Source organism: Carcharodon carcharias, chromosome 18, assembly GCF_017639515.1.
Source record: "Carcharodon carcharias isolate sCarCar2 chromosome 18, sCarCar2.pri, whole genome shotgun sequence".
In the NCBI taxonomy this organism is placed as follows: Eukaryota; Metazoa; Chordata; class Chondrichthyes; order Lamniformes; family Lamnidae; genus Carcharodon; species Carcharodon carcharias.
This window is the reverse complement of record NC_054484.1, coordinates 63,040,972-63,066,745: the sequence shown is the minus strand read 5'-3', so window position 1 is coordinate 63,066,745 and position 25,774 is coordinate 63,040,972. Positions and strand designations below refer to the sequence as shown.

At 39.0% G+C, this 25,774-nt stretch overlaps 1 protein-coding gene across 1 annotated transcript in view; it reads right to left on the bottom strand.

The window, feature by feature from the left end:
• Positions 1 to 21,471: 21,471 nt before the first annotated feature.
• LOC121290458 (limbic system associated membrane protein) overlaps positions 21,472 to 25,774 on the bottom strand; it is a 911,106-nt gene continuing 906,803 nt past the window's right edge. Inside the window, exon 7 of the mRNA XM_041210895.1 lies at positions 21,472 to 21,572. Coding sequence (XP_041066829.1) covers positions 21,472 to 21,572 — 101 coding nt within the window. The remainder of the gene's footprint in view (positions 21,573 to 25,774) is intronic.

Here is a 25,774-nt window from a genome sequence, read left to right as displayed (position 1 = left end):
CCTTCACACCGTTGTTCTCAGCAATTAAAGCCAAAGCCCCAATAAAATCAATGGCAATCATGGTTTATAAAAAATCCAATTATTCATAGAAATGTATGGAGCAAAGTAAAAACAAAAGTTAATGCCAATTCTTTGTTATTGTTTAATTTGTTAAATGAAATGAGACATTTACTTGAAGTAACATATGTGGCAACCATGTAAATTGAATACTATTCCATTTTCTGCTTTTGATGGTATACCTAACACACATGTCTCATAAGAATGTCCTATCTTATTACCAGTGTAATTATGAGCAGATTACTCTTGCAGTGATTTACCTAGCTGAATGATTTGCATGATTCAGTTATGAGTATCATGTACAAAAACAGAATTACCTGAAAAAACTCAGCAGGTCTGGCAGCATCGGCGGAGAAGAAAAGAGTTGACGTTTCGAGTCCTCATGACCATTCAACAGTCTGTTGAAGGGTCATGAGGACTCGAAACGTCAACTCTTTTCTTCTCCGCCGATGCTGCCAGACCTGCTGAGTTTTTCCAGGTAATTCTGTTTTTGTTTTGGATTTCCAGCATCCGCAGTTTTTTGTTTTTATCTATGAGTATCATGTAGTCACTTCAAATAATTCAACTGAAAGTTAAAATGTAATCAAACCCATTTTACTAGACCGATGCAGGTAAAAAATACAATGTAAAAAATGTAACCTTTTAAGATCTTATATGTCAGTGGTTGATGAGACATACTGACCAGAGTTACCTTGCCCTGTAGTAAGTTACCAGGGACATTACAATTGGTCTCAGCACTCATGTTATAGGAAAGAAAATCAGCAAGGTAACAGCTACTAACCACGATGCTGCGACACCTGCTGGATGTTTATGTGTGTGATCATTGACTGAGGACATGTTTGGGCTAAACAATAGAATGCACTTCTGACACTCATAAATGTTTATGCCCTCACATGGAAAATGGTCATTTAACTGGAAAACTGGAGGGTGCCTAGACACACAAGCTCCAATATTTACTCAGGGCTGTGACTGGGCAGGAGGTGGGGGTAGGAGCGGGACAGTGGTGTGGGTGTTGTGGGTGATGTAAATGAAAATCTCTGAAATAAGTGCACACACGACATGGTTTTCTGTGGGTGGAGTGTTCTTTGGGGAGGAGTGGATTGTGAATGTCATGGGTAAATCATAAAGTCTGGGGTAAATCATGGGCGAGATGTGGGGGTAGTGACTGATCACAGGGTCTGTGAATCAGTTTCTGGTTAGACCTGAAGGAAAAACTCTGCTTCTCCTGGCCCATAAGCAGTGCTGTCAATGCACTTATCTTATGGATTCGGCTCTTACCATCACCGGGTTCCCCAAACCTGGCTGACATTAACAGAAATCATGTAAAGATTTAATATGCCAATAGTAAAAGATTTCAATGGCTGACTCACTTACTGGGTTGTCCCACACCCCCAAACCCTGCCATCACCACCTCCACCCCTCTCCCTTTAACAGCCTTTATTAAAACTGGAGCTAGGGAGGTTGAAGCGGCTTGGGGTTAGGTTTGAAACATTTATAATTCTTTACTTCCCATCAAACCTAAGCCCACACATTCTTGGGGTTAAAATCACTGTGTCAAGTCATATTCTAGCAAAAAAAATAGCCACCTTAGATAAGTAAGGGGGCAGGAACAAAATTGATGATAAAGGAGGAAGGAAAATAAATTGTCATATATTGCATGAAGAGAATATATCTGTTTTGTTATCCAAGGCAGCTATGTAGTGTCCTACATCATTGAAACCTACTTTACCTGTTGTATGTTATTAGTGTTAACCAACACTTCTGCTGGTGCTAGTTTACAACGAGTATTAGGTAAACATTTGAAACAGAAGAATGTTGGCAGCAATGAGGACAACTCATCCAACATAACCCTGACTGTGTACAAAGTTGTGCAGTCTAAAACTGATGGCATTGGTCTCTACTATCCCTAAAGCTGCGGCAAAAATGTACCCCAAAATTAGGAAGCCACTTTTGAGATGTAGGGGAAAAATGACAGAATGAGTAGAATCACTTTGGCTTCTTCAGTGAAGAAGTGTTAATCCAGATATCTTATTTTAGGGTTTGTTCAATAATTTCCATCATACTACAGTCCCTACAGGATATTAACGTTTATTTTTTAAAAAATAGTTTTTTGATGCTGATAGGAGGCATGTTTTAATGAAGATTGAATCGTAGAAAGCAGGAAGGGAATGTCTTGCAGATTTGTTTTGTAGTAATGGGGTTTCAGCTTAAGGGTCCAATACCAATACAGTTTCACTCATGATCAGAACCATTGAGCCTAATGGGTTGGACAGAAGACTTTCGGCCCATTGGACAGAATCTTATCATGTTTGAAAATATTCTTCTATGGGGGACAAGTGTGGATCCCAACACCAATGGTAACTTCACTAGAAGGCAATAAAGTGTCAATCATTCAGACCCTTTAAAATGTCAATAACAAAACCCCAAACCCTTGAAACCCTTAATCTTATGTAAATAAACATTGTGAAATTAACTGCAGAGATCGGAGAGCCTGAGCTGTCAGTGAAGCAATTTTCTCTGGGGTGCAGCTGTTTCAACAAGGGTAATTGACTTTCAGCCAAGCCTCATTATGTGAGAGTTGATGATTGGAGGGCATTTGTGTTTTTATTTTAACTGGGGCGAAGTCCCACAGCACCAAGGTGGGCTTTTTAAACAGTTTACCTCAGCACCCAGCAACCCCTTTGGCTGCCTCCAAACTTTTTCCCAGGTCAACTGGCCCGACTCCAGCCGACACCCATCTTTGTGGTCACTTTCTCTTGAGGTAGACAGGCCAATCAGGGAATTTTCCCAACTCCCATTAGCCACCTCAAAGATGAAAATTCAGGCATTTGTATCCTCCTCACCATTTCCTTTCCTGACTATCTTTGCTTGTCAGCAAACTTGGCTATAATGCAGTTAGCCCGTTCATCTAAGTAATTAATATAAATCGAAAAAAATTGAGGCCCAGCACTGATCCCTTTGGCACTCCACTAGTTACAGTTTCCCATCCTGGAAATTACCCATTTATCCCAGCTGTTAATTAGCCAATCCTCTATTCATGGTAATGTGTCACCCCAACACCATAGGCTTTTATCTTGTGAAGTAACCTTGTACAGTATGTGACACCTTACTGAATACATTTTGGAAATCCAAATGCACCACATACTGGTTCCCCTTTACCCATTCTGCTTGTTACAACCTCAAAGAACTCTAATAAATTTGTCAAGCACGATTTTCCTTTCATAAAACTATATTGACTCTGCCTGATAGTATTATGATTTTCTAAATGTCCTGCTGCTACCTCTTTAATGATGGATTCTAGTATGTTACCAATGACAGATATTAGGCTAACTGGCCTATAGTTTCCTGCTTTCTGTCTCCTTTCTTTCTTGAAAAGATGTTCATCTGTGGTTTTCCAAACTGCTGGGGCCTTTCCAGGCTCTAGGGGCAGAATTTAGCCCTTGCCAGGCAGGCTCAGTGGGAGTGGGAGGGAAGCCGACTGCCACACGCGATCAAGGCTGGAAGGCGATTTCATGCTGATGGGACAATTAAAACCCGCCCTGCGTGAAATGTGAGAGGCAGTGCTCAGCACTGCCTGTACGGTGGAGAGAGCGGGGGAGAGGGCAGGCAGGGTGAGCGGGGAACTTCAGGGATGCGTGCGAGTAAGCGCTTGAGAATCTCCCTGAGACACAGCGCTGCCACAAGGAGATGACGGGTTTTCAAAAAATAAAATAAAGATGTGAAAAATGTTATGAAACATGTCCCCTCATGTGACTCTGTCACATGAGTAGGGACATGTTATAAGTGCATTTTAAAAATTTTATTTTATTTTTATTTGATGCTGGAAACCTCATCCTGCTCATGGATGAGGTTTCCAAAAAAAAATGCAAAGGCTGCTTGGTCTTTTCATCTGCCCGCCAACTGAAGGTTGGATGGGCAGGGAAAAAGTTAACTTAATGGATACTTTAATGGCCTTAACAGGCCTTTTAATTGTCGGCGGGCGCGATGACATTGGGACACTCGCCCGATGTCAATACAACTCTTTACACGCTCGCGAGGGTCGGGCACACACCCGTGCGCCACGGTGAAATTGCTGCCCTAGGTCATTTGGAAGATTACAACCAAAGCACCCACTATTTCTGCAGCTGCTTTTTAAAGAACCTAGTATACAGGGTGCAGGCCATCAGCTCTAAAGGACTTATCAGCCTTTAGTTCCATTAGTTTTCCCATTACTATTTCATGAGTTACAGAGATTGATTGAAGTTCCTCCCTCACTTTTGCATCTTGATGTTCTACTCCTCTTTGAATGTTTTATGTGCTTTTTGCTGTGAAGACAGATACAAAATATTTGTTCAAAGCCTCCATCATTTCCTCATTTCCCATTATTAATTCCTCTGCCTCACCCTCGATGGGACCAACGTTTATTTACTCTTTTCCTTTTTCTATACACATAGAAGCTTTTACGATCTGTTTTTATACTTATTGCTTTCTATCATACTCCAATTTCTCCCTCTATTAATTTTTTAGTGATCTTTTACTGGTTTGTAAGATTTTCCCAATCTTTCCCAATTTGATACTACCTTAGTTAGCCATGGATGGTGCAACCTTCAAGTAGAGTCCTTTTTCCTCAATGGAATATATCTTTGTTGAACATTATGAAATATCTCATTAAATTTCTTCCACTGATTCTTTACCATCTTCCATTTTAACCTATTTACTTTGTCCACTTTAGCCAGTTGTGTCTTCATACCTTTGTTAATTGCCTTTATTTAAGTTTAAGACAGTAATTATGGACCCACATTTACCACCATCAAACTGAATGTGAAATTCCATCATGGGAAAACCTTCCCCCCACTTTGCGGGGGGTTGCCCGATCAATGCCCCCGATCGGGGCCACGCTACCATTTTACATGGGTGGGCTAATTAAGGCCAGCCCAGTGTGACAGGGGGGTGGGGGATTCTGAGTCAGGGCCGGTGCTCTTTCGCGCATGTGTGTGAAAGAGTTGCAGAAATCTCCCTGAGGCATGGAGCTGCCTCAGGGAGATTAAGAAAAGTCATAAAGGTGTGAAAAATAAAATTATTCAGACATGTCCCCTGATGTGACATTGTCACATGAGCTGGGACATGTTTATGAATTTACATGAAACATTTTATTAAAATAATAAGCCCTTCATGAATCTTCATCCTGCCCATGGATGAGGTTCCATGAAAAATGCGAAGGCCGCCTGGGCTCTTCACCTGCATGCCAACCTTAATTTGAACGGGCAGCCCTGACAAGCACTTCAATTAGTTGAATAATGGTCTTAACAAGCCTTCGACAGTTCGGCAGGCGCGCAGCTGATTCTGGTACACGTAAGTCCAGGACGCACACCCGACGTCACCATGCATCATTTTACACGCTGGCATGCGGGGCCTGCCCCTGCATGCCAACCAGAAGACTCTGCCCTATTTGATCTTGCACCCCCTTTAAAATTGTACCATTTGCTTATACTATGTCCCCTTATTCTTCCCACCAAAATGGATCATATCACACTTCTCTATGTTAAATTTCATCCGCCATGTGTCTGCCATTTCTAAGTCCTCCTGAAATCTGTTATTATCTCCCTCATTCTATATCATTTCTAAGTTTTGTTTCATCTGTAAACTTGAATACCGACATCAAGGCCATTAATATACATCAAAAAGTGCAGAGGCCCCAAAACCAAACCTTTTGGAACACCACTGCACACATTCCATTAATCTGAAAAACAACCATTCACCACTACTTTCTGCATCTGTTCCTTGGCCAATGTTGCATCTGCACAGACACTGCCGCTTTAATCCCATCAGCTTCAATTTTGCTTACATGTCTGTTATGTGGTACTTTATTAAATCCTTTTGAAATTCTATATACACAACCACAATTGCACTACCCTCATCAATATCTTCCATTACTTCATCAAGAATTCAATCATATTTGTCAAGCATCATTTATCTTTAATAAGTCCATGCTGGCTTTTATTTATTATTCCACATTTTTCCAGGTATCAGTTAATTTTGATTTGGCTAATTGTCTCTAAACTTTTCCAAAAATCAATATTAGGCTAACTGTTCTGTAACTGCTAGGCTTATCCTCTCCCTTTCTCAAACAGGAGCATAATATTTGCAATGCTCCAGTCCTTTGGCATCACTCCCATATCAAGGAAGATCACAGAAAGGTCTCAGTAATTTCCTTCCTTACTTCTTATTTTTAGTAACATTCACACCACACAAGTGTCAGGCAATGACCATCTCCAACAAGGTAGAATTTAACCATCTCCCCTTGTCATTCAATGGCATTGCCATCACGGAATCCCCCCACTATCAACATCCTGGGGGTTACCATTGACCAGAAACTTAGCTGGACCAGGATATAAATACTGTGGCTACAAGAGCAGGTCAGAGGCTGGGAATTCTGTGGAGCGTAACTCACCTCCTGACTCCCCAAAGCCTGTCCACTATTGACAAAGCACAAGCCAGGAATGTGATAGAATACTCTCCACTTGCCTGGATGAGTGCAACTCCAACAGCACTCAAGAAGCTTGACACCATCCAGGACAAAGCAGCCTGCTTGTTTGGCACCCCATCCATCACCTCCAACATCCAATCCCTTCACCACTGATGCACAGTAGCAGCAGTGTGTACCATCTACATTATGCAATGCAGCAATTCACCAAGGCTCCTTCAACAGCAACTTTGAAACCCATGACCTCTACCACCAAGTCATAAATGGTGGTGGAAATTTAAACGACTCAGTGGAGGAGGAGGCTCCACAAATATCTCCATCCTTAACGATGGGGGAGTCCAGCGCATCAGTGCAAAAGGTGAGGCTGAAGCATTTCCTATAATCTTCAGCCAGAAGTGCCAAGTGGATGATCCATCTCAGCTTCTTCTGGAGATCCCCAGCATCACAGATGGCAGACTTCAGCCAATTCCATTCACTCCACATGATATCAAGAAATGGCTAAAGCCATGGGTAGTGGAAAGGCTATGGGTCCTGACAATATTCCAGCAATAGTACTGAAGATTTGTGCTCCAGAACTTGCCGTGCCACTAGTCAAACTGTTCCAGTGCAGCCGTAACACTGGCATCTACCTGGCAATGTGGAAAATTGCCCAGGAATGTCCTGTACACAAAAAACAGGACAAATCCAACCCACCAGTTACTGCCCCAGCAGCCTACTCTCCATCATCAGTAAAGTAATGGAAAGGGTTATCAACAGTGCTATCAAGCAGCACTTGCTTAGCAATAACCTGCTCATTGATGCCCAGTTTGGGTTCTGCCAGGGCCACTCAGCTCCTGACCTCATTACAGCCTTCGTTCAAACATGGACAAAAGAGCTAAACTCCCGAGGTGAGGTGAGAGTGACTGCCCTTGACATCAAGGTGGCATTTGACTGAGTGTGGCATCAAAAATGCCTAGTAAAACTGGAGTAAATGGGAATCAGGGAGAAAACTCTCCAGTGGTTGGAGTCAAACCTAACACAAAGGAAGATGACTGTGGTTGTTGGAGGTCAGTCATTTTAGCTCCAGGACATCACTGCAGAAGTTCCTGAGGGTAGTGTCCTCGGCCCAATCATCTTCAGCTGCTTCATCAATGGTCTTCTTTCAATCATTAAGTCAGAAATGGGGATGTTCGCTGATGACTACACAAAGTACAATTCGAAACTCCTAAGATATTGAAGCAGTCCATGCCCAAATGCAGAAAGACCTGGACAATATCCAGGCTTGGGTTGACAAGTGGCAAATAACAATCATGCCACACAAGTGACAAGCAAGGACCATCTCCAACAAAAGAGAATCTAATCATCGCCCCTTGGCATTCAATGGCATTAACATCACTGAATGCTCACTATCAACATCCTGGGGGCTACCATTGACCAGAAACTCAACTGGATTAGCCATATAAAAACTGTGACTACAAGAACAGGTTAGAGGCTAGGAATCCTGTGGTGAATAACTCACCTTCTGACTCCTCAAAGCCTGTCCACCATCCATTAGGCACAAGTCAGGAGTTGATGGAATAGTCCCCGCTTGCCTGGATGAGTGTAGCTCCCATAACATTCAAGAAGCTTTACCCCGTCCAGAACAAAGCAGCCTCCTTGATTGGCACTGCATCCACCAATATTCACTCCCTGCACCACCAACGCATAGTAGCGGCAGTGTGTACCATCTACAAGATGTTCTGTAGAAATTCATCAAGGCTCCTTCAACAGCATCTTCTAAACCCACAACCACTACCATTAGAAGGACAAGGGCAACAGATAGATGAGAACATCACCATCTGGAAGTTCCCCTCCAAGTCACTCACCACCCTGACTTGGAAATATATCACTGTTCCTTCACTGTTGTTGGGTCAAAATCCTGGAACACCCCTCCTAACTGCATTTTGGGTTTACCAACATTGCATGAACTTCAGTGGTTGAAGAAACCAGCTAACCACCACTTTCTCAAGGGCAATTAGGGATGGGCAATACAAATGCTGGCCTTGTCAGCACCATCCATGTCCCATGGAAGAATAAAAAAACTTCCCTTAGCAATCCAGGGTATATCACATCTGGGCTGAGGACTTTCCTACATTGCCAACATTTTTAGTAGGTCCTCTATCTTTATCCTATCCAATTTCTCTACTATCTCATTCTTTACTGTGACATTGGCAGCATCCTCTTCCTTAGCAACAATGCAAAGCATTCATTTAGTATTTCCTCCATGCCTACTACCTCCCCAGGAAGATTTCATTTCTGGTCCATAATCAGCCTCACTCTTCATTTTACTACTTTCTTACTGTTTAGATGCTTATAAAATATTTTTGGGTTCCTACTGAACTTTGAACCTAATGCTTATAATAAGCCTCCTGTTTCTGTTTCAGTTTAATCTTTAGTCACTCACGGAGTTCTAGCTTTGGATGCTCTTCCTTTTCCCTCATGGGAATATGTCTAGTCTGCACTTGAAACATGTCCTATTTGAAGGTCTTCCATTGCTCATTTATTGGTTTACCTGACAATATTTGATTCCAATTCACTTTGGGTCAGATCCCTTTTAATTCACTGAAATTAGCCACCTTCCAGTTGAACATTTTCACATTTGATTTCTTTTTCCCATTTTTCCATCACTACTCTAAATCTAATGATCGTGCAGCCACCCTTTATTTGCTAGATGCTAAAAATAATTCTGTTTGCCAGTGTCCCCTCCCTTTTACTTGTTCCTGTGTATCTATGTAATTCAGTAAATTTGTTAAGGTTGATTTTACACAGTCTATCTTCAGAAGATATTTCATTTTGAGTGCAGTCTTTCACTTTGGGAAGATCATAAGACATAGGAGCAGAAATTAGGCCATTCGGCCCATCGAGTCTGCTCCGCCATTCAATCATGGCTGATAAGTTTCTCAATCCCATTCTCCCGTCTTCTCCCCATAACCTTTGATCCCCTTACCAATCAAGAACCTATCTATCTTGGTCGTAAATACACTCAATGACCTGGCCTCCACAGCCTTCTGTGGCAATGAATTGCATAGATTCACCACTCTCTGGCTAAAGAAGTTTCTCCTCATCTCTGTTCTAAAAGGTCTTTCCTTTACTCTGAGGCTGTGTAAGTCCTACAATCAAATCACATGCTGGCGAATGGTTTATGTTATTATGTTGTGTTGTTCACTAACTTTATTTTTTCCTATTGTGTTATGAATATAGGACTTTATGTAACTGTCTCCTTTATTCTAAAGGTGAAACTGAATATCCTAGATGGGGGCAGCAGGGACAGTCGGGGCAGGAGGGGGGGTTGTTGGTGGTTGTGGTGATCATACTATATCTCTGCCCAGAGGCAAGCCCATGTGATCTTGTCATGGGGGAAGAAACCCAAATCAAAACTTATTGAAAGTCAAGTGAAAGCTTCCTTGTCTTGACCCAAAAAGAGGGACAGCTGCTTTTTGAACATGGAGACACACAAGAGAGAGAGGGGGGGGGGGGGGCAAAGGAATTATTGTTGTGATGAGTAAGAAGCAGCAGCTGGAAAGGAAGGGGACAGGACTGATGGCACTTATACAGATTTAAGGAACAAGAAGTCGCCAAGGTGGACCTTGCCAGCAGAGCAAAATGATTTTCAAGAGACATCAGACGATTGGACCTGGCATAGCATGGCGAATTGAGTCTGCTGGTAGCTTGGAGTGCCTCAGGGCTTAATCTTGTATTGCTTCACATCTGCCAGCCAGAAGTGTAGTGCATAGCAAAAGGATTTAAAAGAAGAATCTCGATTGAGTGAATTAGTTAATGTGAAAAAGGGCCTTTTCTTTAGTTTGGTATATTAGCTGCTTGTTAATTAATGTTTGGTCTATGTTGATTTTAGTTTGTTTGTTACAGTAAGACTTAAATGTGAAATCTTGTCCTTTCCAATGGTCACACGGAAGTTCATCTGAAAGTTATCGGTCACCATGGGGATCGTAACAATAGATATCTCCTTTCTGTGAAAAATAATCATTCCCTTTAATTAAAGATAGGGCAGCTTCACAAACCAACTGACAGCCATGGGTACCAAGGATGACGAAAGGAAGTTGATATCTTCAATAATTTTTCTTGTTTTGACAATTTTGTATTGTAAATATTAGCCAATCACCACACTAGTGATGTTGCTGAAATATTGGTAAAGCTAAAAGCAATATAGGGCCTGATCCATGATGATACATAACAGCTACTGAAGTTACTTTCTAGAACCAAGTAACTGGGAATGAAACTATACTCTATATATCCAAATTAATGCACCTCATCCTGATTATAATTTTATAAATTTGCTCCAACAATTTTCTTTTAAAAACAGCATACATTTTATTAGAATTGATTCCATATTTCACGGATCATTTATTCGCAATTGTAACCAGAATAATTGTACACAATTGGTACGTGCAACACTCTTTTGAAAGGAGCAAATACCATATTTTGCATTTGCCTCAAGGCACAGATTATATTACATTCAGTGCCTGACAATAAGCTTATACCATATTGTGCATTTGATTTAGTTACAATTTGGATGTAGGAATAAAATATGAGACAGACATTTTCACTTAAAACAGGTTTTATTCATGTTAGCAAACCCAAAGCAACACAAACTAGTGGAAAGCAGTAAAAGTAGAAAAGTCACTCACTGGAATATGTTTATAATCACAGACAAAATATACATAGGATTCATCAACACAATTTTACAAGTGGTGCAGCAGTACAGAGTGGGTCACAGCAACATAGAGCTAGGAGTAAGTTTGGCAGGAATTAGGTAAAACAGCAATGAGCTTGTTTTTTCTCATTGCTCAGAATAAAAATTAAGCACATCATGAACCTGAACATGTAGCCAGAGTTTACTTTAGCTAGTGTGTGTGTGTGTATGTGTGTGTGTGTGTGTTTGCTTTCACTGTTACTGCTGCTGGAACTTGTTGACTAACTTGTCAAAGGGTAAAGACACAATCTATTAGGGATGGCACAATCCAACATATTTCAATGTATTTCATCCACAACAACCACTGATACATTGCACCCTTTGCCATTAATGGGGATAGCAGTGTTGAAAGCTTTCAGGTACCAGGTTTGCTTCATCTGTTTGATTCTTCTTTAACATGATGGGACAGTTATAGAACGTCCAACAACTTTCAGTCTAACAAATATTGCTATTTTCATTCATTTTCCTTCAACTGTAACTTCTTTAAAAGATGAACATTTTAGCAGAATGAATTAGTTTTAAATGATGTATAATATTACATGTGAGTGTTCCTAACAGTTTAGAGATAACAGTATTTGCAATATGCAATAATTGTGTTTACAATATATTTCACACCTTGACTTTAGGCCTCAAATCAGACTTATATATAGCGTTTCAGAATTTCAGCCAAAAGCCCAGCCTTATCTATTTCAATACACTTCCTGGCCAGATTCCCATATTCTATACTCCTTAAACTTGTGATCATCCAAAACTCTGCTGCCTGTGTCTTAATTTGCCCATCATCTGTGTGCTCACTGATCTACATTGGTTCTCAGTTCAGCAACATCTCAATTTTAAAATTCTCATGATTGTTTCCAAATTCCTACGTAGCTTTGTCCATCCCCATCTCTGTAACCTCCTCCAATCCTACGACCCTCCTAGATATCTAAATTCCTCCAATTCTGAGCATCTTCAATTTTAATTGCTCCACCATTGTCGACCATGCCATCAACTGCTAAGACCCTAAGCTCTGAAATTCCCACTGCCTCTCTACCTCTTCGTCCTCTTTTAAGACACTCCTTAAAACCTCTGTCTTTGACCAAGCTTTTGGTCATCTGCCCAATATTTCTATATGTGGCTCAGTATCTACATTCCTGTGAAACACCTTGGGACATATTACTCTGTTAAAGCTGCTATATAAATGTAAGTTGTTGTTAAATGGAATGTGCAAAATTCCACTGTTTTAAATAATGGTGAAGGATGTTGTCTTTTTGATAATTACAACTACTTATGAGTGAGCTATAAGTGTAGAATACTTTGCATGTAAGACCTGCACAGGAGAAGGCAAATAGTGCAGATCCTCTATCACTTTAAACACTCCTTATATCTTCTGTAGCTTTTTTTCATAAAAGTCCCCAGCAGGAGGAACAATGACAGAGTTTCAGACATTATCCTAAAGAGGAGATCCTGAAACCACACTGCTCCATTAAGGGTCTACTGATTCCTGGTGTTATGAGTTTGCTAGCTTGCATACACCTGCAATTCATTTTTAGAACAACAACTCCTGTGTTAAGAGCAAAATCTTTTTCTTGTGGTACACTAAATACAATGGGGAGGTGAAGAGGTGCTTTACTAAATGCAATTTCTTCCAACAGTTATACCACATTCTTTATTATTGTTTTGTCTCATAGGAATGATATGGAAATTGTGAATACTCACCTTTGGTTGTAATTTTGGTAGATTTTGGGACAATTGTAGAATAATTATAGTAAAAATAGCAATAGTCCATGAATCATTATGCAAGTAATTAAAAACAGACATGCTTTGTGGAGCTGTTCTCAGTGTCGCTGTGTATTCTGTTGCAGGGCTTATATTTGGGCCACCAAGTCCTGCTTCGGTTTGGACCGGGCACTCTGTATTGCATGTTGAGTTGGATTACTAGCAATTCTGTTGTGCATTGCGGTGCGATGGCCTATATTTTTCCTGGTTGCTGACCGTCAGACAGAAAGCATGAAATTTTAACAGACTTGAGAAGGCTACTTGTTTGGTTCAGCAGCCTGTGAACCTGAAAGGATTAGTTTGGAGCTGGAGAGAAAGGGCATAAAAAAAATTGCCCAGATTTTACAAACATCCCAGGCATTTCTAGTTTAAGAAAAGGATAAGGGTGGCCGCAAATGTTGGGAGTTAGGAATGTGCAATTTACAATCCTATTGTAAGTGGATCTCCTTCTTGGTATAGTTGAAGTAAGCTCTTTACAAGGGTTGCTCTAATCTGACAGGGGTTTGGGTTGGAATTTGAAGTAAATTGTTTGGGATATATTTAAAGCTCGGATCCAATTTTTAATATTTTCTGCATTTAATCAATTTGCTCCGTTCTCCTGAATATGAATGACAATATCACAGTTGAATGTTATAAAAGGAAAGGTGCATCCACAATGTAACTTGTAGAGCAGCTTCTCTTCTGCTTTTTAAATCAATTGGCAGGAAATACAACATGTGGTAGAAATGCGAGGTGCAAAACTGGCAAATGTAAGACAGCTTCCACAGGAGTTATTGTAATTACTGATCAATGTGAACTCTACTTGCGCAGTTACTTTCCACAGTTTATCTTGGAGTTACGTAACACAAAATATTTTCTGAGTTGATACTAAATATATTTATCAAAAATTAGTGAAGTAGATCCAATGAATATGAAATTTAAAATTATTTGTAACATGGCATGCATTATTTATCCAAATGTTAATATTTTGCATGAGCTGGTAATCCAACAGAATAGAGATGTCATTGCAGTTTACTTGTTGCACTTAATTTTACAGAAAGTCTCAAAGCTGCTATTGTTTCAAGTCGTAGTGGTTCATAACCAGTTAATCTTTCAGATGGCTCAGCCAAAAATGTCATTTCTACGAGGCCTTGAACAAACATTGCTGGCCACTGTCAGCATTGCAACAAACATTTCCTATCAAAAATACACTGACACACCTCACATAGCAGATCATATCAGATCACTTCTACAAATTCTTTGACATGTTTAAAGGGATGTAGATAAACCCTAAAATGCTGATGTGCCAACAAGATAAATTTGCACTTAAGTTTGTCACCATTTCTTGGTAAGAAATAAAATGTAAATAAACTTCATTAACCTTTCTTTACAGAAAGAAGAGAGAGATGAAAGTATGAATGAGGCTGCATACCCCTTTCCCTCAAGCATGCTTCCTGTATCCAAAACAGAAGTCGGTATTGGCGTTACAAATAGGGTGTGACAACATCAGTCCAATTACAAATTCTTGATCTCAAATGGACACTTACTTATATAATCACAAGACTTCATCATTACTGTGAGCACCGTAAAAGATAGGTGTAGAAACTTTGCTAAGATCGGTCATATTTGCTACGATCAATCACTAAATATTTAGGAGGTAACTCTGTTTCTATCTTATATCAGTGAGGAAATAAAGCCAATTAGAAAAAAATGCAGCACCTCTCATGCTGAAACACGTCAAAGCACTCTTCATAATGAATTATTTTTTGAAGTGCTATGACTCATGTCACAGAAGAAATTTGATTGTAACAGTGAAAACAATTCCATGGTATGTGGCTTGCAGTCTAGCAATTCATTCTGAAGGTTATCTGAAAGCCTTAAGAGCATGAAATATCAACTAGAATGGATGCAATACATTCACATGTGTTTCAAAATAATTATGCCATTCCTAATATTTATGGGTTAACATCAATAAAATGAAAATAATGGACAGTATTATTTAAATGTTAGCACAGTTGAATACCACACATTTAAATGTATATTTCATTATATACCTGAAGATGTTTTTGTTACATAGATTTCAACTGTGTAACACTGTAATGATCTATTTGTTCTCAATCACAAAAATATTTGGAGAAATCTCATAATCTCATAATATTGTCTTATATATCTTCACTTCTAGTATTTTTCCAAAGCAGCAGTATATTTATCACTGCATTATAAAATGTGTATTTACCTATAGCGTTATCTGGTTACTTATAGAGTGAGAAGTAATATGGTGATAATATGAAGGCAATACATTTTGTATAGTATGCTAAACTTTTGAAACCTACAGATACTTTCTTCAGGTGCCAAACACTATGAATAATAATGCTTAGTGCTTACAATACTTTTATGCAGAGCACCAGTTTGTTAAGTTCCTGCAATAATGTAAGAGATGGTGTGGTAGACAGTGGTTGTGGCCCACAGGTCTAATAGAACAATCAGTTCCCAAGTATATTTACTTGTCTTTACAATGTAACTGACTGACAATAATAAAGAATGGGGTATCTTCTCCTTGCATCTGGTGACAAGTACTCAAGACTTTGGGTATACCATGTTTCAGTCAGTCAGTTAAACTTTGGACATCGGACGTACTGCTGCACAATGCACTTCAGTTAAGTTTCCACATTTTAAATGTATCTGATCTTTAAATCAGGGAAACTAAATTTTGAAACATTTCCCCAGCAAGGTAGATAAAAACTGAAAAGCAGCTAGATAATAAAAGGGGATAAATAGGTAAAAAGAAAAAAAATATGGAATAAGAATTTATAACATGAAACTTTTTGAAGCCTTTCTGGCATATTGAGACTAAAGTTGACAAATTGGAACAAGGTTATAGTTGTTGTTAATGAAGAGCCTTAACAGACAAATAACCTGAAGTTTTGAACTTCTAAGCAGCTGTGTCTAATGATTGACGTGATACTGAGTGCAAATAATATGCATAGACACTAAGCACTGCAACGGGAGCAAATTGGTAAGTCAGCCAGCGGACTGTAGAAGTTAATATTACCATAATACAAAGATCCACATGGGATGATTAACCCTGAATTCAGAGAGCAATTGCAGTCTTCAACATTCATTTCTTTAGATCTGTGGCCTTGGCGGTTCTTTACTTGTACGTACCTAGGAAATAGGTTTCAGTCTCTGTGGTCCCCCAAATCCTAGCTGGATTCTGACCTGGCTCTCCAGAGTTGAAGCATTAATGGCAGGGACAAATGTCTTCATTGAGCTTGCTAACGTATATGCAGAAGAAATGTGTAGGAACATAGGAAATAGGAGCAGAAGTAGGCTAATCAGCCCTGTGAGCTGCTCTGGCATTCGATTAGATCATGACTGATCTTCTACCTCAATGCCTCGTTCATGCTCTATCCCCATATCCTTGATGTCTTTACCATCTAGGAAATCAGTTAACAAAATATTTTGTAACTGGAAAAAGAAATAAAAATCAATGTAGCCAAAATGATGGGCTATACTTGGCAAACCTATATAATGAGGCTGCATAGTGGCACTGTTACCCAGAGCACTTATTCAACCTCTATTGATCAAATATTCAAAAAGTTCATAAATTGTTTATAAATTAGCATTTGCAGATCTAACATATCAGGTCACATTCTTTAAGTCAGTCAGTATTTGGTAGTTAATAAGAATTCACCTTCTTCTGTGTCGCTTGTCCTTTTTTTAAGTGCTGCTCAATTTATTGGAGATTTTGAAGTGGAATGAGCTATAGAAATCTAATTTTCTACCAATATGGGAGCTGACATGATTGGTTGAATGGGACATTGCTGCCTGGTCCTTGTTGGTGATGCCTATCATTTATACTGGATTATTCGACAACTTTCTTAGGCATTTGTAAAACTGTCATCAGATGCAAGAGAAATTTTCACTGTCAACTTTCATGTCATACAAAAAAAAACACAACTCTTAAATTGGTGCTGTCCTGCTGGCAGGAAACATTATTCCTGTCTTTAAATCTCTCATTGGTCAGGGAAAGGTCCCTTGTCAGAACTAAATAGTTATATCAACAAATTAATTCGGTAAATCATGGTCTCTAATTCACTGTTAAGCAGTTATGGCCCCATATTTTATTCGTTAGTGTCAAAAAATGAACACTTGTTTCAATGAACAGGTAATGTGAAAATCTTTTTCATATGCCATCTGTATCATGGCTATGTCATATCAACCAAACTGGTATATGTCACAGAATTTGACTGGCACCATAATTCAATTAGAATTTATTTTAGTTAAAACTTGTTTAGCATATTATTATTCTCAAACTTTTCAAGCAGCCGGATAGCCACAACAGCTTTACTGAAGTGATGTAGGGAATTGCTTAAAAGTTTTGAGAAACAACCCATCCCTGCCAGCCTTACTGAAATTCCTCAACATGTGACATTAGCAGGATTCAATCAGCCATGGCATGCTTCAAACAGCTTTCTGCATTTTACAGGCCTGCTTAATCCTTGTTGCACAGAAATATTTACAATACAATCCTTCAATCACAATACTTTACAGAGACTCCACAGTTCAAGCAGAGCATCATGGGATTGCTGACCACCAGAAACAACATTGCCACAACTCAGTTGGTGGAAAGAACAAGATGATTCAATTGGATTTGCTTTACGAGTGAGAATAAATCAAATTAATTCAGTTACCTTTTTTATTGTCTTGTCCAGAACCAGGGAGAAAAATCGAAAAACATGGTATTTAACAATAATAGGGTGGTAATGAAAATGTTTTGGATTAGATATCCTCCGATCATGTTAATAGACAATGGGACAAAGTTATTGTCCACTAGTGCCTCAAAGCGCTGTCTGCTTGGGTGCTCATCTTACTTGGTAAAAGTCTCTCCCAGCCGTTATTGAAATAATACGTAAAGCATATAAACATTTAGTGCCCTCACATTAGGTGGCAGACTATAAAGTAAATTCCTCAACCTTTGGGCTTTGCACATCATAACACTTTTAACATGCCTGCAATGGTGAACATTTTAGCTCTAAAATGCAATTAATATTAGTTTTAAAAAGTAGTAATTATCATTTAATTATCTGATGTATTGCTATAAATCTCATTCCATGCAAAGTTCTTAAAAAAAAACATTTTTCGTTGAACAAGTTATCAGCAGGACAGTGGTAAAAAGTGCCAGTAATTATCATAGTTACTTGTCTACTTTAATACAAGCCTGATAACTGTTTGATCATCATTAAATCATGATATATATAGTTATTTTGGCCTCACATTAGAATACATTGTTTGGTATAACATTTTAGGCAGAAAGATGTCAAGCTATTTTTAGATGATAAAAGGCCATTGTTGGCTTAGAAATGGCCAAGCATTAAACCATAAACATTTTACCATTTAATCTTCTATCCATCTGGACAAAGTGTTATTGAGGGTGAAATTGGTCTACGCAAGTAGCACAAAACTTGATCATAGCGAATTGGGCACATCATGCCCAAGGAAAGTCAGGTTATTGTCATAGCCCAATTTTGCTTCCATTTTCTTTAGCAAAAGATAGTTCTTCTGTATTCTAAATTGCACCATTGTGGCCTTGTATGTTGATGTGGAATTATGTGCATAATAGGTGGAGTTATTAAATCTGAAGTTGTGGTAATGTTGGAAACCATGTGGCAGCTTCAAGCAGTTGTGCAACTGACTCCCAGCCATGGAGTTACCACAAGTACCTTTCCCAGAGCTCCCATTATTTCAATTTGCTTTCCTTTGGATAATATTTGTTAGATGGACTTCTACGTGTGAGGCATTTCATTTTTGGATGAGTGGGAGAAAGAATTGGTGGATTCTGATTCATACCACACATCAGACAATCAGCAGTGTCAGTTCTGGGAATGAGGAAAGCTATAGCGCCAGTTGTAAAGTCCTCCCAACTGGAAGAGAGTGCCTGCAGCAAGTGGTATCCAAGGAGGATGAGGAAAGGGAAAAAGAAAAGCAAGATTTAAAAAATGCCGTGGTAAAGTTGCTTCTGTGGAGTTTCTGTGCTAATCCCATCTTTAATGAAAGCTGTACAGAAATCATATTGAGTACCCATCGCCTAACCAAGAAACTTGCAAAATATTAGACTTAACCGACCACCACAGCATTAAAAACAGGAACCACGTTGGAATTAAATCAAACTATAGAACTCAAAGTAGAGCCACACACCATTTTAATTTTTTTAAGCTTTTTTGTACAGTTATGCCATATAAGTTATTTGCATCCAGTTTTGGACAATCATTAAAGAAAAATGTATTAAAATGCGTTTTCCATGTTTCATTGTGATATAAATCAGCTTCACAATAACAAATTGAACTGTTTGAGGAATGTAAATTTGTTGCATGTTGGAGGCAGTGACTCCTATTTGGAGTGCTCTTCCATTCATAGATTTACAATGGTATTACAGCAGTGGTTTATTGATCCAAACTTCGTTAATACAGATTTTATGTGATCACCATTGTACATAATATTCATCTCATTTCAAGTAAGTTAATTTACTCTTTTCCAAACCGTTTTATTATTCCAGTAAAATCTGCTTTTGTTGAACACTGCAAAGAATTACTAGCAATGAACAGTGTATTTTCTTTCACCTTTTACCTTAGAAACATCCATCTATAGAACTGCAATGCTGAATATCATTTAGAAAGTGAAATGCAAACAAAAATTTACAGTGCACCACAGCATGTTATAGGACCATTATTAACTGAGAAATCAATCAGAGCTTGATAAAGTGGAGCAAAATCCTACCACTGTTCCCATGCCTTCTCTTCCGAATGCACACAGCGCTTAACTGTCACAAGGAGATCTAACATGGTCTAAAGCTAGCAACATATGTAAATCCATTCAAGGGCACTGGTCTCATATATACACTGACAGAAATGAAGAACATGTTTAGCGTCTGAAATGCAATCTTGTTTTATAACTCTTATAAGATAAGCAATTATTATGACCCATTGAACTGGTGCCGTGTAAACTCATTCTCAGAACTTTTCACAAGTGATTGAACTTGGAGTGACATGACTCACTGTATGTTCCAGGGGCTGCAGTAATTATTAGAAACACTTAAGATCTATAGCATCTCATGTATTATATATAAAATTAGTATGTCACACCCATAGCTTAACGAGCAGTGGTTTATGACCAATGACATATCACTTCCTTGGACCATAAACTTCAGGCCCAATGCGGCTATAATACCCACTCAAATTTGATTCAATTTATCTACCTTCTCTAGTGAAAACCTATGATTTTCAGAGAGGACCCTCCTGTTAGAATCCCATGCATTTGAAGGACATGATCACTTGGATTTTCCCTTAGTAACAAGCAGATTATCACAAAAAAGGGTTTTTCAAGGGAAAGTTTTTAGCTGTTCAAGAATAATGCATTTTTAATAAATAAACAAGAAATGCACTGTATCAATATAACACATAATGACGGAGCATTGTGCAACAAAACATCCCATAAATGACACAGGCCATGTAATATCATCAGCTTTGTAACCTGTTGGACAAATCATTTTCAAAAACCACTGCAGGTTGATATATATCTTGTATTTTGCTAATGATGTTCGCCTTATAATCACTGGAACAGTATAACAGGCCAGATCAGCCAAAGCTTCAACAACCTGAAGTCACTCCCTTTTGAGATCCCTGGTGGAAATAAACATGACAAGTTGGATGTTCTCTCAGTATTAAAAGGAAATGAGGAGGTTTAAAAATTACACCTGTCTTCCCCAACAGTTTATCCTTTTCATTAATTAAGCTAGAGCTTCATTAATTTAGATAGAGTAATGTTGAAATATTTTTATGATTTTATGATCTGGTCAGAATATATTAGCATTTGTTACAGGATAGATACACTAATAATGGCATTTTAAGTTCTACTAATAATTTAAAGGAAGTGTTCCATAGGCTTTACAATTTTTTCTGAACCAGTTTATTGAAGAGGTCATCATCTAATTCGTGTTACTTCGATTAAATTCGTCAAGAATTTACCCTTTGATCCAGGCTGTCGCACATCAGTCCCTGTGTCTAAATATTGTGGGTGATTCATTAAGTCATAATCAATCTATTTAACAATGAGCTCCAGTTCCACTCATCACCCACAATATTACTTCAGGGGTGTTTAATTTTTATATGGTGAATGGGTCACTTGGCACCAACAAATACAGGGTTGTGTTTTGCGTTGATTAAAAGTCATCATTCAGACCCAAAACAAAGGGTTAGATCTGTGTGAATGTAAACATTAGCAAATATGACAGGAGAAAGAATTTCTTTTTACACAATATTTGAAATTCATGAGCAAATGTTGATCATTTTGTATCTAATACACCCTCGACCTTTTGTTTTGTTTCTATTCTAAAAGCTTTTCTAGCAATACTTTTTTTTGTGCGATGTCACGCACTGTGTTGAAATACAAATAGTCTCCTCTTTCCTTGCGGTCAGTTTTTGTATTATTAACATTTGTAAATTAGACAGACTAGAGTTGCTGCTAGCAGCCACAGTGATATGGTGACGCCCGCTAATCCGGTGCCTGAGTCTCGCATGGAACCTGGCCCTGTATGAATGAGAAAGAGAGACATTATTAATAAGTAATCAGTAACTTAAGTTAAACATAAACAGGTATAGCTGTCACTTTCACATTTTCTGCTTTTTTATTTATATTTGGTTCAGGTTATTTTCTCAAGAGAATTTTATTATAGTTAATGAAACAGAACCCATTTTCACCAAGCTGGGTGTTATGAGATAGTCTGTCAGTAAAGCTGAGTTATTTAAAAACCCCAGAGAGAAACTTTAAACAAATGTCATAACCTATATTTTTAAGTGGTATGTTTGAGATGCAACTCTAAATTCAGGAATCAGACCACCAGTTCTCGAGAGGTTTTATATTAAACTAAATGAAACATTTTATTAATTTACACAAGTTAAATATATACACATAGCTACAAAGTACTATGATTATAACTTTTAACAAATTCCCAAACTTATCTCTATAAAGGCAATAGCAGCCCATAGACTTAACTGGACACCAGGCAAAGCATTTTTACCATACAAATTCAAAATGAGGTTCCTGTCACTTTGGTTCCTGTGGAGACAGTTGTAGGCTTACAGCTACTTTGATCTTACATTGCCACTGCCCTGCACACACAAAACTGTTGAGGTTATATCTGGCACAGCTCATTGAATATAAATTCTCATTGTATCACCAGCCTCTTTGTACACATCTCTTCTAACATCTCACATATTTAATGATATTCATGGACTTAACTCAAGCTAGAACTGCCAGTAACAGAGAATGATACCGCATTCATTTTGCTTTGCTTTGTAGGCACCTTTCAATTTTATTTGCAATATAAACATATTTCTTCGTCTCTGCTCGCTAGGTGCCAGATTTCACACCATTTCTTGAATGCTCTGTTCAAAATTGCAAATGCACTCTACCTCTCTTACATCTCAAAACTAGTACACATCAAAGCACACCAACTATCTGGCTTTAATCCAATTAACATGTACCCACAGACTAAACCTCTATTTTAAAAGAAAAATATTTTCCAATAATATATACATTAATAGCTTCATAATACTGGGCTGCAATATTAACTCTCTTTTGCCTCAGAAGCATGTCTATGTAGGACATGCCTTACTGTAAAGATACCATGTTATGAAAGGTGCCTACATAGCAAAGCAAAATGAATGTGATATCATTCTCCGTTACTGCATCAATATCATTAAGTATTCACACTTTCAAGAGATTCTAGTTATTGAAAAGAATGGTTCTCACTTGATTCCAATAATATATCAAGATAGTATGAATTAATTTGTGAATTTTTTGCAGATAGAAACAATCAAACCTGAATATGATAAAGAATAATGCATGAAAAGCATCCACAGCGATTACATGGGGTTGAATTTTACGCCAATTGGGCGGGTGCATGCCGAACCCGATTGGAGCTGAAATCGCACAAGATGATGTTGGGTGAGCATCATGACGTCATCCCGCACTCGCACAATATTTCGGTTGGGCATGCGCAAAAGTTGGAAGCGCGTACACTAACAATTAAGAGGGCAACTAAGCCCAGTAATGGCGTAATTGTCTGTCATTTTACATAGCCTGTCCAACCTCATGGTTGGCGGACGGGTCAATCAGCCAGGCGGCCTTTACATTTTTCATCAAACCTCATCCAAGGGCAGGATGAGGTTTAAATCCCAGAGGGAAACTTGAACGACTGTCATAACCTATATTTTCAATTGGTATGTTTAAGATGCAGCTCTGAAATCAGAAGTAAAACCACCAAGCCTCAAGAGGTTTTTTATATAAAACTAAATTAAACATTTATTAATTTAGCAACTAATTAAATACATAGACAGGTCTATAAATTACTACCATATTAACTTTTAAACAACTTCCCAAATTAATCACTCCCAGGTAAATATTCACTAAGGCACCGATAATCCATAGACTTTGAACAGACACCAGGCAAAGCACATTTGACCGTACAAATTCAAAATTAGGTCCCTTGTAATTTGGTTTCTTTGCAGGCATAGTTGTAGGGCTTACAGGCTGCTTAGATCTTACATGCCTCTGCCTTGCACACACAAAACTCCTTCCTATTTATACCTACATTCTCCTTGAATGTAAATTTTCCATTGTATTACTAAATCTTTTAATTTTACCTCTCCTAACAATAATCCTTTTATTCCACCAATTTTATTAGTCATATAAACACATTGCTTGTTGTCTCCAAGCTAGGTGTCAAATTTCACTCCCTTCTTTCAAATGGTTTATTCAACAAATGCAAGTATAATCTTTACCTTTTAGCCTAACACTTATCTAATTAACATCTCAAACTGCTATACATCAAAGCACCCAGGCTAGCTCGCTTTAATCCACGTAAGCAACACACAGAGATACACAGAAACACAGACCCTATTACAAGACCAATTTAAAAATAATTTCTAATATAATAGGCATTAATCTCTTCACAACAACAGAAAGTAGGACAAATCCAACCCAGCCAATTACCACTCTATCAGCCTATTCTTGATCATCAGTAAATGATGGAAGGGGTCAACAACAGTGCTATCAAGTGGCACTTGCTTAACAATAACCTGCTCACTGACGCTCAGTTTAGGTTCAGCCAGGGCCACTCAGGTTTCGACATCATTACAGCCTTGGTCCAAACATGGACAAAAGAGCTGAACTTCAGAGGTGAGGTGAGAGTGGCCACCCTTGATATCAAAGCAGCATTTGACCGAATGTGGCACCAAGGAGCCCTAGAAAAACTGGAGTCAATGGGAATCAAGGGGAAAATTCTTTGCCTTTTGGAGTTATACCTGGCACAAAGGAAGATGTTGTGGTTGTTGGAGGTCAATCATCTCAATTCCAGGGCATCAATGCAGGAGTTCCTCAGTGTGGTATCCTAGGCCCAACCATCTTCAGCTGCTTCACCAATGATCATGCTTCCATCATAAGGTCAGAAGTGGGGATGTTCACTGATGATTGCAGGATGTTCAGCACCATTCATGACTCCTCAGATACTGAAGCAGTCTATGTCCTAATGCTGCAAGACCTGGACAATATTCAAGCTTGGGCTGAAATGTTAAGTAACATTTGTGCCACATAAGTGCCAGGCAATGACTGTCTCCAACAAGATAGAATTGCCCCTTGACATTCAATGGTATTAACATCACTGAATCCGCCACTATCAACATCCTGGGGGTTAACATTGAAAAGAAACTGAACTGGACTGGCCATCTAAGTACTGTGGCTACAAGAGCAGGTCAGAGGCTAGGAATCCTGTGTTGATTAACTCGCCTCCTGTCTACCCAAAGCCTGTCCACTATCTACGAGGCACAAGTCAGGAGTGTGATGGAATACTCCCCACTTGCCTGGTTGAGTGCAGCTCCAATAACATTCAAGAAGCTTGACACCATCCAGGGCAAAGCAGCCCAATTGATTGGCAGCCCATCCACAATCCGTTCACCACAGTGGCAGCAGTGTGTACCACCTACAAGGTGCTCTGCAAGAACTCACCAAGGCTCCTTAGACAGCACCTTCCAAATCCATGACTACTACAATCTAGAAGGACAAGGGTAGCAGATAGATGGCAACACAAAAATTTGGAAGTCCCCCTCTAAGTCACCCATTCTGACTTGGAAATATATCGTTGTTCCTTCACTGTCACTGGATCAAAATCCTGGAACTTCCTTCCTAACAGCACTGTGGGTGTATCCATACCACATGGACTGCAACAATTCAAGAAGGCTGCTCACCACCACCTTCTCAAGGGCAATTAGGGGTGGGAAATAAATGTTGGCCTAGTCAGTGGCGGAGCCCATACGTCAGCGCCTAAAATGTCGCATGAGCATCCCAATGTCACCATGTGGCATCGCAATATTTAGGTCGGCGGGCGTGCTATGCAGTGGGGTGCACGCCTGCCATTAATTAAAGGCCTCATTAAGGCCATTGTGTAGCCAATCATCAACGATTTTGAGGGGCCTGTGCGAACTTTGGCTCGGCGCACGGGCCCAATGGGCAGGCGGGTAGGTGATTTTTTTTATTAAAACATATGTGGACTGAGAGGGGCTGTTCACGTTTTTCATGAAGTATTTAATGCAGAAAGCGTCCTAAACTTGCCTGTGCAATTGTTAGCAGTTCACATTGATTTTCAAGAACATTTTATGTACTTTGAAACCAGTCTTCAGACAGTTATCTTTATTGGGCCTGCAGCTTTCCAGGGGCCTCCCTTTAGCCTGGGA